General features: G+C 43.6%; 1 protein-coding gene across 13 annotated transcripts in view; it reads right to left on the bottom strand.

Moving 5' to 3' along the window:
* VGLL4 (vestigial like family member 4) overlaps positions 1 to 13,107 on the bottom strand; it is a 163,496-nt gene that overhangs the window by 49,602 nt on the left and 100,787 nt on the right. For 7 of the 13 annotated variants that reach the window (XM_058565144.1, XM_058565153.1, XM_058565162.1 and 4 more), the window contains one exon: positions 8,268 to 8,384. The exons of the other annotated variants lie outside the window; for them this stretch is intronic. In XM_058565144.1, the coding sequence (XP_058421127.1) occupies positions 8,268 to 8,384 (117 nt within the window). The remainder of the gene's footprint in view (positions 1 to 8,267; positions 8,385 to 13,107) is intronic. 13 annotated transcript variants of the gene reach the window in all.

The following is a 13,107-nucleotide window of genomic DNA, read 5'->3' on the forward strand; positions in this document are numbered from 1 at the left end:
CTAAAACTCCTTATTTCCTACATTTTAATACAACTGAGGCTGAAGTTTGTCTTATAATCAATTTGCATATGTTCACAGGCAGGACTGTTTCCTTCTTAGTGGGACAGGAAATAATGGTTCATCTTAGACTGGATGCGCTACGGAAACTAACTGGAGAGGCTTCAAAACAGTATGCGTCTCTCTAGCCTGTTTCCTCATTTGTAAAATTAAGTGGTTCAATTAGATCATCTTGATGGCCTAACTTCGGCTCTCCAAGTCTACATTCTATGTAACGTGTATCTTCCAAAGCTAAGTCTTACTTTAATTGCTGATAAACACTAAACTTTTACAAGACACACTTCACGTGGTAGGAGAAAAAGCTGATTCACCTATGTGTTCTTAACTAGTAATTCACCTTATAATGGAAGGAGATTTAGTTAAAAATCAAGTACACTTATTCTCAGTGTTCTGGCCTCATTCACTTACTCAATTACTACAAGAAAGTTTTAAGTAGTCAATTGAAACCTGAGATCAATGTAATCTGGTCCACAAAATGCATATTCAACTTTTTTAGAACTGAATGATCAAGGCCCAGACCTTCAACATGGACATGAGGCAACTGATTCGGTTTCAAACAGATGAAAGATTCAAGCACAAAGCAGAGGCAAGGCTGGAACCTAGGTCTCCTGATCCCCATCACAGCGCCTCCTCACCAACCCTGTGGGCCGACCGCCAGACAGGGATTTGTGACCGCATTCAAGACTGTGGCATGACTCAGGAGTAATTAATCAAAATAATGGCACTAATTGTCATTTTACAGAGATTAGTCAAACAACACAAGGCTGAAATGACAATGTCTGTGTTAATGGAGAAGAGGAAAGTACATCGAGACTAAAAAGTATCCTGCTGTAACTTTTAAGGATAGATTTTTACAAAAATCTCTATGCCTCACCCAACAGAGAGTTTTCTGCCACTATTTAAATATTCCCTATGTCCAAGACTCTACTGTCTACTCCCCTCCCCACTCCTTTTATTGTGTCTGAACCTAAATCAAAGAAGCAAAACCACAGCTTGGTCCCCCACGCCAGCCGCTCGGCCACGTGGATATGTCTCCTGTCCAACCACAGCCCCCGGGGACCAGACTGACATCGCCCCACTGGCAAGAGAGCACCTGATCAACGACTGCACTCGAACATTTCTCCACCCAGCTCGCATCTCAGACTCATGACCGTGCAGGGCAGAAGCTCCGGCAGCCAAAGTACATGCATTTTCTTTCAAAAAATACTTCTTTGTCTCATGAACTAGCAGCTGGGGAGAAAACAGTGAAATCAACCTCTTTCAAATAGTTCAACTTGGGGCTATCCGCATTCTGATTAACTTTTCCCTTTTTTTAAAGGAGGGCTGTTAGGCCACACAATGAAACCGGGGGAGCCAGCAGAGATAAAAGATGTGACATGGTGCCTGCAGGTGGTACAAGGGCTGCATGAGATTCAACAACTCAGTGACGAGCCCCCTTTCCCACCACCCCTCCCACCCCTCTGGGTGCAACACAAGATGCCTTTCCCACTGTCATTCTCAGGCAGCCCAGCCTCACAGCTCTAAACTTGCAGAGCCGGATCTTACATCTGGAGCCCAAACCTCAGCGAAAGGTCACTCTGGCCAGCCAGCCAGGCGGGGGAGGCTATGCTGAGCACAGACCCCCGGCTGAGCTTGGTTTGAGCAGCTTTAGTCTTTTCTTTAAAGCAACAATGAGATCTTTGAGAGAAAAAACAAAAAAAACAAACCCACAACCTGTATTGCTGACTGCTAATAATATAATTAAGGAGAACAACAACACAGTAAACCTTGTGGAGTTGAAACATACACCATTTTAATTCGAATTTCAAGTAATCCAAATAATCCATAAGCATTACACTTTTCAGAGCTTTCCTGTCTCTTATATTAGTATATTTCACTTTAAAAGCATTTAAAAGTATGAGCTATTATTCTGGTTTTTCCTTACTATAGTCCTGTAAGGGAAGAGGGAAAGAGTAATTCCCATTACTCTTAACAGCTAAGGAAACTCATGTTTCAAGAATTAGCGAATTGCTCAAGGTCACAAAGCTGATTAAGAGAAGAGCTGGACGGAAAAACCTGGCATTTAGAGTCCCCAGTTTTCATATTCTTTCTAGCTGTGCAGGATGCCTAACAGGTTAGGGAAAAGAAGGGGGGGGGACAGCTGAGGGGGAGGCAAGAGGAGAGAGAAGGATGGGAAGGGAGATGGGGAGAGAGGGTTAAGTGGAAGAGGGAAGGAGAGAGAGTAGAGGGGAAGAGTGGGAACGGCAGGAAGGGGAGTGTTATGGGCTGAACTGTGTCCCCCAAAATTCATATGTTGAAGTCCTAACCCCAGTATCTCAGAATGTGAGTGTATTTGGAGATAGGGTCTCTAAAGAGGAAATTAAGGTAAAATGAGGTCATATGGGTGGGCCCTAGTCCAGCAGATTAGTGTCTTTTTTTTTTTTTTAAAGATTTATTTATTTATTTTCCCCCCAAAGGCCCAGTAGATAGTTGTATGTCACAGCTGCACATCCTTCTAGTTGCTGTATGTGGGACGCGGCCTCAGCATGGCCGGAGAAGCGGTGCGTTGGTGCACGCCCGGGATCCGAACCCGGGCTGCCAGTAGCGGAGCGCGCGCACTTAACCACTAAGCCATGGGGCCGGCCCCAGATTAGTGTCTTTTTAAGAAGAGGAGACGAGGACACAGACAAGCACAGAGGAAAGACCGTGTGAACATGAGGACGGCCGTCAACAAGCCAAGGAGAGGGGCCTCAGAAGAAACCAACCCTGCCAGCACCTTGATCTAGGACTTCCAGCCTCCAGAACTGTGAGAGAATAAATGTCTGTTGTCTAAGCCACCTAGTCTGTGGTGCTTTGTTACGGCAGCGCGAGTAGACTAACATAAGGAGGGAAGAGGAAAGGAGGAGAGGAGGCGGCAAGGATAGGACTGAAACCTAGGTGTGACTCAAAGGATAAAGCTCTTTACTTTGGACCCAGCTTCCACTGCTGATCTATCCCAACTAACCTAACGTGGTGGGACTAGTCGAGATAGAAGCAATCTAATGCACAGAGGCCACCTCCGGATTAGAGCCTGCTAAGGAGAGGAGACCAGTGGGTTGGCACTGAAAGAGAGTGGACTTCTTGGCTCAGTACCAGGAAAAGTGTAGACTCGTGCTGTGCCTCAGCACAAACGCACGCACAGGAAGTGACCAGGGCTCTTTCTGAGAATCACAGGTGAAGGGGAGGGTCCCCAAACCAGGTGGGAGTTCTAGCCAGATTGGGATTCAGGAGGTCTGGGTGACGCCTGCTCCCAGGCAGTGCTGATGCTGCTGTGCCCGAGGGCTGGACAACGTCTACAGCCCCTAATGATTTTAAATCTAATTCTATGGGGGTTAGAAGGGAAAGAATAAAAAATCATCTCAAAGAAATAAGATGTCTATAATTCTCAATATCAATTTTGAATATATACTAAAATGTTTTTAATACATTGAACGGAAAGGTCATTCTGAATATCAAAAAGCCTAACCAAGGGGGCCGGCCCGGTGGCACAAGCCGTTAAGCGTGAGCTCTCCGCTGCGGCAGCCCGGAGTTCGCCAGTTCGCATCCCGGGCGCACACCGACGCACTGCTTGGCAAGCCATGCTGTGGCAGCGTCCCATACGGAGTGGAGGAAGATGGGCGCAGATGTTAGCTCAGGGCCAGTCTTCCTCGGCCAAAAAAAAAAAAAAAGAGGAGGATTGGCAGGTGTTAGCACAGGGCTGATCTCTTCAAAAAAAAGCAAGTTAAAAACTGTTATATTCACATCCTTACATTGCTATTCATTTAATTAGTAAGTTCTACACCGCTTAAAATACTTTTGTTGTATTTGGGGTTAAAAAAAAAAGTCCCTGCAATCTCATTTACCCTATTGAATTATTCACTTTATAACTGAACTGTATCTTCATAGATTACATAATCCTGTAACCTGCGTGAAATTATCACAAAGTAAGAGGGCTCAAATTAATGTCTTTACTATACATATCATCTCAGCTTAAAGAAAAACTGAGGTACCTAACAGTGACATGACTAGGCTTAAGATCAGCAGATCTCGGTCTTAGGTTGGGTTTTGGCTTCGTAAATCATACTGGGATTCAAAAAAGAACCAAGACCTGTCTGCGTTCTTGGTTTCCGGAGTCAGAGCTAATAGCCACACCGACTTCTATCCTCGGTCCTTCAACCCTAGTCTATGCTCTAACGGGGCTGCAGAGGGTTCAAAGTAAGTCAGCAAGCCGAGTCTCACTCGAGTCCAAGCCCTGCTTTTTCTGTACTGCTGCAGGTAGAAGGCCTGTGTCGCCTGGATGTTAGAAAGTCGGGACAATGCATCACATGTCCTCACATGTCCCCATCTGAGGCCACAGCACTGACACATGACCTATGAACCCCAAGGAGATAACAGCAGTTCAAGAACCTGGAATGCCAAGTGCACAGAACCCTCCTTAACAGAAAAAACCCTTTCAGCCCAGCAGAAATTCTTAACTATATTTACGTGCAAATCTACTTTTGTAACATATTACTGTTAATGAGGAGAATTATGAAAGCAAAGTGTCTGCAGATGAATCAGGCACTTTGCTGAGGGCTCGATTTCCCCTCAGGTGTAGCTTATATTATAAGTGTTTAGAAGGAATCACTGAATGAGGTAGAGCAAAAAAGCGGGTGTCCTAACCCCTTCAACAGCAGAGCCCCCTCCTGCGGGACTCCAGGTGCCATGAACTAGAGGAATTAAGCTGGGGGGGAAATGGTATCGCTTCTCCAAAATGTGAGTAAACCTACCCAATGAAACTCTTTAAGCTCTCTGGCATGCAACAGGTTAAACATCTAAAGGGATATGCTAGCACCTGCACTTTCAAAACATTCTTTAATTGAAGGGAATTCTGGAGGGTATGACTAGGCCAGGAGCCCTGGGAGGGTTGAGTCTTAGAATCAGTCATTGACCCACTGGAGGAGGGAAAAAAGAGATAATTTTGGGAGAGGAAGGAGAGATTGGAAAATTAAACTTTCCTTCCTCTGATCTCCTATAACACTCTAAACCTCTAGAATGGACCTGTCACAGCCCCACTCCTCCCTGTAACATCCTGGGTGTGGTCAGAGTCCTGCCCTGTGAGGCAGGGAGCGTCTCATCTCTGCGTGCCGGACCACGCGGGCCCAGTGCAGAGAAACGTCACAGGCAGTGGGCTTTGGAATCAGACAATGTGTGACCTTGGCAAAGTCTCTTCACCTCTCTTGAGCCTCTATTTCTTCATCTACCTTGACAGATTTTTGTGAGGATCAATGAAAACTTACAGAAAGTTCCCAGCCTGGAACACGCCATTTATTATACTATTTGTTGAATTCTATCAGTTGATACAACTTCCATGTAGAGGATAAAATGATGGGGGCAAAGGAAACTTCTCCAAACGTCGCTCTCACCACTCATGAGAGCTCCTCTCCTCTGATAGCACAGACACGGTTTCCACCAACTCATGGAAAAAGACCAGAGACATGGTGCCATGGAGCAAGGGCCAGTGGGCATTCCAGACCTGCTCCCTCAGAAGCCAGTGGGGTGTGCTTGGGGCAGCTACCTGACTTCCTATGACTGTTTCCACACGTGTGAAAATGACCATGTGAACCCACACATAGGCCCTGAGCTAATTCCGGGATCAAACAAGATACTGGCACAGTGCCCAGCACATTGTTGGTGCTTGGTAAGCCAGCACCCCCTGCCCCCATGCACACACCCTTAACTCATGTGCTTGCTTCCATTCACCTTTCTCCCCACCAGAATGCGTTCAGAATTCCTCTCGGCCAATTCATACTCATCTCCACTTTCAAAACCCAACCCAAAGGCATCTGGCTGCCCTGCCCCAAGGGCACCTCTTCTGATACCATCTGGCTGGGCCAAGCTGCGTGGCAGAGTCCTAAGTGACATTATAATACTGCCCACCTCCAACTCAAAAACTACAGATTTTTGAGCAATACCATCATGCTTGCTACTCTCTCTCAAAAGATGCAAAGGCAATCTTGCTCTCCGCAACACATTCTAGTCCAGGCTTTGAGGAATAAGAGGAGGCTCCCAGGAACCAACTCCAAATTTTTACGCAAACTGGCATATGGACTGCTGAAGGCCACGTGTGGACCTACCTATCCCAAATATGAAATCTCATTATCAAACCCCTGACAGAGCTGAGGTGGGCAGGCAGCTGGCACATGACAAATATCCTAAGTCAAATATCCCAGAAAGCCGTTCTACTGTCCCACAGAGAAGCATTAACTCACTATATTACTTATCATTGCCAAACATGCTGGTTTCAGGATCCACAGAGAGAATTTTCCAAGGATTACAATAGGACGCAAAGTTCAAAGGCTCCATATTACTGAGAGTGAAAGCAGCTTGAAGAACTCAGGCACACACACAATTCAAGTGCCTAATAACCACGAAGACTGGCAAAACAGGCAATGTAAAGTAAGATCTCGTCAACTTTATCACCGAAAGAGCTAAGTACCCAAGTAAATAATTTTAATTTTTCAACTTTTTATTTCAAAAAATGTTTACAGCTACCGAAGTGTTGAATGAACAAGGACTATCCCATTCCCTTCACCTTAAGTCATTTTGTCAGTTTGTTTTATCTACATGCATTGGCTTTTTGGCTATAACTGCTCTAATTTTTTAAAGTAACTTGTAGACATCACATCACACCCCAAAATTCTTCAACAAGTATCTTCTAAGAGCAAAGACGTTCTCCTTCATAGCCACAAAACTATTATCGCACCCAAGAAAGTTAAAGTTGATATACTGTCATTATCTAACATCCAATCCATATTTAAAATTCCCCAATTGATCTATTTCTTTTCTGGGGGCACGGGACAGGGAGGTAGGAGAATCCAGGATCCAATCAAGTTTGATGTAGTTCTCATGTCTCTTTTAATCTCCTTTTATCTAAAGGAACTTCGATCTTACTTCCTCTTTCATGACATTGACGTATTTAAATAATCCAGCCCAATGAAGCATCCTACAATTTTTGGTGATCTGATCATTTCCTCGGGATTAAATTCGGGTTGAACATTCCTGGCAAGAATACCAGAGAGGTAGTATTGTGCACATCTCATGGCATCGCATCAGAAGGTACCTGATGCCACTCTATCCCATTACTGGTGAAACTAAGCTTGAGTACTTGGTTAGGGTGGTGCCCACAGCTTTTCTATTATAAAAAAGTAACCTTTTCCCTTCAGTAGTAATAATATGAGAGTATGTATCTTGTCATTATCACTCAATCTCTTGCTCATTTATTAAGCAGCTTTTATTTGCTAGGCAAGATAATAGAGCTAAGCTGGATAAGAGAAACACAAGAAAACATCCAATACTATCAGGAACTGGCTTAACTCCTCCTGTAATATAGCAGGTACTCAATAAATATTTATTGAATAAGTGACCTACATGGTTCAGGCAAATCAAAGCCATTGGCACTAGCCTCACCTTTCAGTTGTTTCTTCTCACATCACCTCACACCTTGGGTGGAAAGTCTTCCAACATGGTCACCCAGCCTCCCACCATGAGAAATTCAAGTCCCTGATGCATTGGATTTCTGGAATAAAGTCCACAGCCCATCCCTCTAGCCTCACCCCTCTCTTCCTTGTCTTCACCACTCCTCCCAGACTCCACTGCTCGTGCTGTTCACTTGTGCTGGGAATCTCTCCCGTCTCCCCTCTCACCTGTCTAAGGCATCCCCTCACTTTCAGGTCTGGTCTAGAGTGCAAGTGTACTTCCTTCATCAAGTGCCTCCTTGGCAAGTCAGCCTTCCTTAGTCTTTGCTGTCTTAAAATATTTGTAAACCTTATAGTCTGCATCATGCAGGCTCTTTTCATGTCACCTAATGGCAGCACTATTGACAAGTATTTTGACAAAGCTGGTAAGTCATCAGACCACTTTCTAGACCTAGTTCCTTCCCCATGTTCTCTTTTCCTTTCTTGTAGCGGGTTTGAGGGGCAAACCCTAGTCTGTCTTCCTTTGCTCTGAAAGCCACCTCCCAAGCTCTCTTCTTGAGATGGTCCTCTTCCCAAAATGATAGTTAAGCAGAACTTGTATCCCTGCCGAAATCACCCCAGAAATTGACACACGGAGCCCTTATTTTAAAGGCTAATTGCTAAATGTTGAATCTAGCCCCAGCTAAAGAAGGTATGGGATTTAGAATGGGCAGAAAAAAATGAGGGGATGTGGTTCATTCAAAAGCATTTTAGCACCTGGTGTGTTTGCAGCGCTATGCCAGGAGCTAAGGAGAACACAAAGATGTTTCAGATCTGGGCTTTGCCTTGAGGGACTTGATTGTAGTAGGAGTGATAAGTCACGGAGATAAATAACTGTAAGGAAGAACATTACAAATACCAAAATAAAAGAGATGCTCTTTAAATGGGTGAATTGTCTGGTACGTGAATCACGTTTCACTAAAGCTGTTAACAAACAAACAAAAAATCATTGAGGACCACAAAGAGCTTTTGCTTATATAGGTTATATCTATCAGTAACTAACATATTAGGAATTAAAATGGAGAAAGTTTCCAAATATTAATTAATTTGAAGATAAAAATAAACTCATTACATGTAAAAAAACAGAGAGAAGCTATGGACATTTTATACATGGAAGATATCAATTCCAGCTGTAACAGAAGTGGAGTCTGAAAAACAGGTAGGATTTGGACACTTGGAAATGGCAGGTATGGGCATTCCAGGTGAGGACAACCTCAGGAATAACTGGGGACCAAGAACGGCATCATGTGTGTGCAGTATCAGATGAACTAGGACAAAGGGCTCATTTCTTCCAGTAGCAAAGAGTTCAGGCTAAACAGACAGACAATAAAGGGCTTTGAACACAGGCGCAACAGCTAGACTTGAGGTGGCAGGCAACTGACAGGGAGCCATTACAGGTGTTGACACAGCTAACGTGCAACTTCAGAGCCGGGTGGTCTAATGACATGATGCCAATGGCTGCCTGGAGGGACGCACCTGAGCCAGGGGACAGGGCAGTGATGCACGTTGCAGGCGGGGCGGGGGCAACAGTGCTCAGGTTTGTGAGAGTGGAGAAGAGGCAAGTCCAAGAGACATTTTAAGACAAAACCAGAGAACTGGAAAAGTGCTTCAGCTAGTACATTCACCTACCCTTTCAAAACAGGCCACCCTCATCTTCTTCCTAGTAATTCTCTCAGTACTCAATGTTGATCTTTTCTTCTTTATAAATTGAGAAACTGTATGAATTTAAAAAGTCAGAAGGTACATTTTTTTTCCAGCTTATCAATATATAAGAGGGAAAATAAAGATTGAGCTCACAGTATAACTCCACATTTTAAGTTCCACAGGTTGATCTGACAAAGTCTAATTAACCTTCTACATCCACATTTTTGTTATTGTCAGCTGACATTTTTAATATTCTAATAATGTCATCGTTATTGTTGGAGAAAAAAATTCAGTATACCAAAACTCATTTTCTTCAAATAAAACAACATAGATGTCTATTGTTTTAGTGGCAGAGGTTGTGCTAAGAGCTTCAATTATCCATAATTAATCAACGTTCATTCAACAGATATGTCCTGGGTAACATCTGAGTTGATGAACAAATATCAAACATTTCAAATCATAATGCATACTTATAGAAGAAAAATTCTGAATAGTGATTAAAAAGTGACTCAAATGCAATCTACCCTATATTGAAACAAACCAATTTTAAAAAATTATAACATGGGGCTGGCCCTGTGGCATAGTGGTTAAGTGTGCACACTCCGCTGCTGGTGGCCCAGGTTTGGATCCTGGGCGCGCACCGATGCACCGCTTGTCAAGCCATGCTGTGGCGGCGTCCCATATAAAGTGGAGGAAGATGGGCACAGATGTTAGCCCAGGGCCAGTCTTCTTCAACAAAAAGAGGAGGCCTGGCATGGATGTTAGCTCAGGGCTGATTTTCCTCACACACACAAAAAATAATTATAACATGAAATCCTTCATAAAATTGGTGTCAAGCTAATATACAGTTATGTTGGGTTTTTCACAGTATGCAGTATATTTTGGAGTCGTTTTATGGACTAAATTTTACTCAGTAATGATAGTTTACATCAGCTAGTATTAAAAGATGTTTGCATTCCTCAACCAAAACTTAAGAGACCATTGGAACTGAAGTCTAAAAGTATACTGACTAGCTTGAGAGGATATTAAAACATTTACTAGAGAGGCAAACAGCTAATTTCACACACAGATAAAAAAGTATTCAATATCAAAATGTATTTATTTCATATTAATAAAAATGGCATAGTAATGCCATAAAAATGGCATAGTGCAGCATAACCCAAGAATATGTGAATCTATGAGCTGCTTTTTAAAGGGACTACTGCAAATTTATTCCCCAGATTTTAATAGTAATCAGAAAACTTCAGAATCTTATGCAAAAATTATATCCAATCAAGAACTTTTTGTATCTTTACCAAGTTCCGAGAAAAGAGACTGTTAAACAATAAACTAAAAAGTCATAAAAGGTAATGCGAAAACAAATATTCCACCAGCATGTAGAATTTAATGTGTTTCCAAAACACAATACATCCCCATGATGCTGAGACGTTTTATATGGGAGCGTTAAGGTGAGGGAGTTTCCCCAAATTAAAACATCGGGGGGAGGGAGATGCTGCTCACATTTTATTTCTACTTCTCTCGCTCCTCCCCACCCCCACCTCTCTTTTTAAGTTTACATTATCCAGTGAGCAAATTTTATCAATGAGAGGCCAGGAAGGGCTGACTCTCTCTGGTATATTTACTTAAGATATGAAGGTCAAACAACCATTGTGCTCATAAAAGTCGCAGCCGTTTTGGAGCCTACTTCAGGTCCCTCCGTACCTCCAAGTGACTCATTGAAGCAAAAGAGGGAAATTGAGCTGATCAAAGGCTGGGCTGTCATTAAGTGAAAATAATCAAAGATGAAAGGCTGACCCTCCACTTCAAAGGTACAGCGGAGCTCAGTGAGCTATCCGCAAGAGTCCCCTCCTCAGAGGTGCAGAGAGCAGTGCAATGGACAAGGCTACATTCCCAGAGTCCTTTATGTGTACGCTCCTTACACAAAACAGAAATGCAAGGACAAACGCAAATGCAAATGTTTTCCTCTGGGATGTAAAGAGGAGGAGGGAACCCCACGATATAAAGTGGCGTACGTCATTTCTGCACTTGCACAAATGAAAATAATAAAATTCAATGAGGTTCAAGGACTGCTGAAGAAGTTGGCATCTCTGAAACGGTGAACAATTATATTTAAACAGGGTTTTTCCTTAAGCCTTTAGGTGTATAATGAAATAAATCATAATTTTGAGATCTTGGATGTAGCAATAAGTCTCATTTCCCTAGCAGTTTAATGCAGGATACTTAGTGTGTTGATGCAGAAGGACCCCCAGGCGTGCTTAAGGCTTTTGGGTGGGAGTCGAGTTGGTCTAGAGCTACGAGGCGGCTAGGGAGGAGGGGAGGAGAAAATCAAACCCACTAGGATTCCACAGCAGTCCCCTTGTTGCACCCCGACTATGCCCTGTACCCACCCCTCCCACCCATACACAGTACCTTGGCAAACAGAAGCTTCTTTAGGCAGTAAAGATTTGACAGTATAAGGGGCTCTTAAGTCATTCAATCTAACCTCCCTCCTAAGACAGACTCGCTGGAATGACTACAGAAAGGGGTAAATGTGCACTCACCACCCCACCCCCTTTAACACATGAGCAACCTTACCTATATAGTTCTGGACAAACTGGAGACTTCAGGGAATTTATGGGAGGGTTTTCCCCCTGTCATTTATTGTTAGTAATGGAAGTGCATGCAAGTGCAGAGGAAGCAAAGAGGAGGGAGCTACCCACTCTGCCTGAAATTAAAAATCAGGATGAGAGGCCTGCCCAGTGGCGTAGCAGTTAAGTTCGCGCACTCTGCTTTGGCAGCCCAGAGTTCACGGGTTCAGATCCTGGGCTCAGACCAACGCAATGCTTATCAAGCCATGCTGTGGCGTGTCCCACATAAAGTAGAGGAAGATGGGCACAGATGTTAGCCCAGGGCCAATCTTCCTCAGCAAAAGGAGGAGGATTGGTAACAGATGTTAGCTCAGGGCTAATTTTCCTCATTAAAAAAAAAAAATCAGGATGATAGGTAACACTTAAGAGCATTTACTTGGTGCTGGGAAGTGTTCCAAACATGAATTTAGATACATGAATTCATTTGATCTTCCTAATTACCTATGAAGTAGGTACTATTATTAGTCTCATTTTACAGAGGAGAAAATGGAGGCAAAAAGTGGCTTAGCACTTAGCACAAGGTCACATGCCTTTCAGAGAGGCTTAATGTAGCCGATTGTGCTCCAGCTGGGTCTTGAAGGATAAACAGGAGTTTGCCAGTGAACAAAATCCTGCAGGCCACAAGAGCAGTGGGTGCAGAGGGGTGGGAAACAGCGTGGTACCGCCAAGTCACTGGCGTATACAGGGCAAAGGTAGAAGAGCAGTAAGAGACAAGGGCAGATAAAAGACCCTGTTAACAGCAGTGTTGGGGGACAGGCTGGGCTTTAGCCATCCAAAGGCTTTAGCACCTCCAAGGCCCCCTCAAATCAATACTCATTATATGTAAAACTTAGCTTGCTATGCAGACAAGCTCCAGACAAGCCCTCCCTCCACCCACTTCCAATCAGACTGCCACCACAACAGCTCTCCTGTATGGAAATTCTGGAGGAGCCTCTTCTACTGGGCCATGCTAAAGAAAGGGTTTGGACTTTCTTTTGCAGGCTCTGGGGAGCCAATGACAACATTCAGGCTGGAAAGCAACATACCTACACGTATGCGTAGCCATCTGTGCGTCTGCCCTTGTTGATTGCCTTCACCTAGAATTCCATCCCCTCCTCTCCTCACCCCGAGGCCCCAAACACTCCACCCTCCACAAGCACAATTTATTCTCTGTAAAGATTTATATCTTAATGTACAACATGCATAGTGCCAATTTGTTTCTTATAAAATAGCTAGTACTAATTTTATTTTTTTTTTAATAATTTTTATTTATTTATTTATTTTCCCCCAAAGCCCCAGTAGATAGT

The sequence above is a fragment of the Diceros bicornis genome, chromosome 2, assembly GCF_020826845.1.
Source record: "Diceros bicornis minor isolate mBicDic1 chromosome 2, mDicBic1.mat.cur, whole genome shotgun sequence".
In the NCBI taxonomy this organism is placed as follows: domain Eukaryota; kingdom Metazoa; phylum Chordata; class Mammalia; order Perissodactyla; family Rhinocerotidae; genus Diceros; species Diceros bicornis.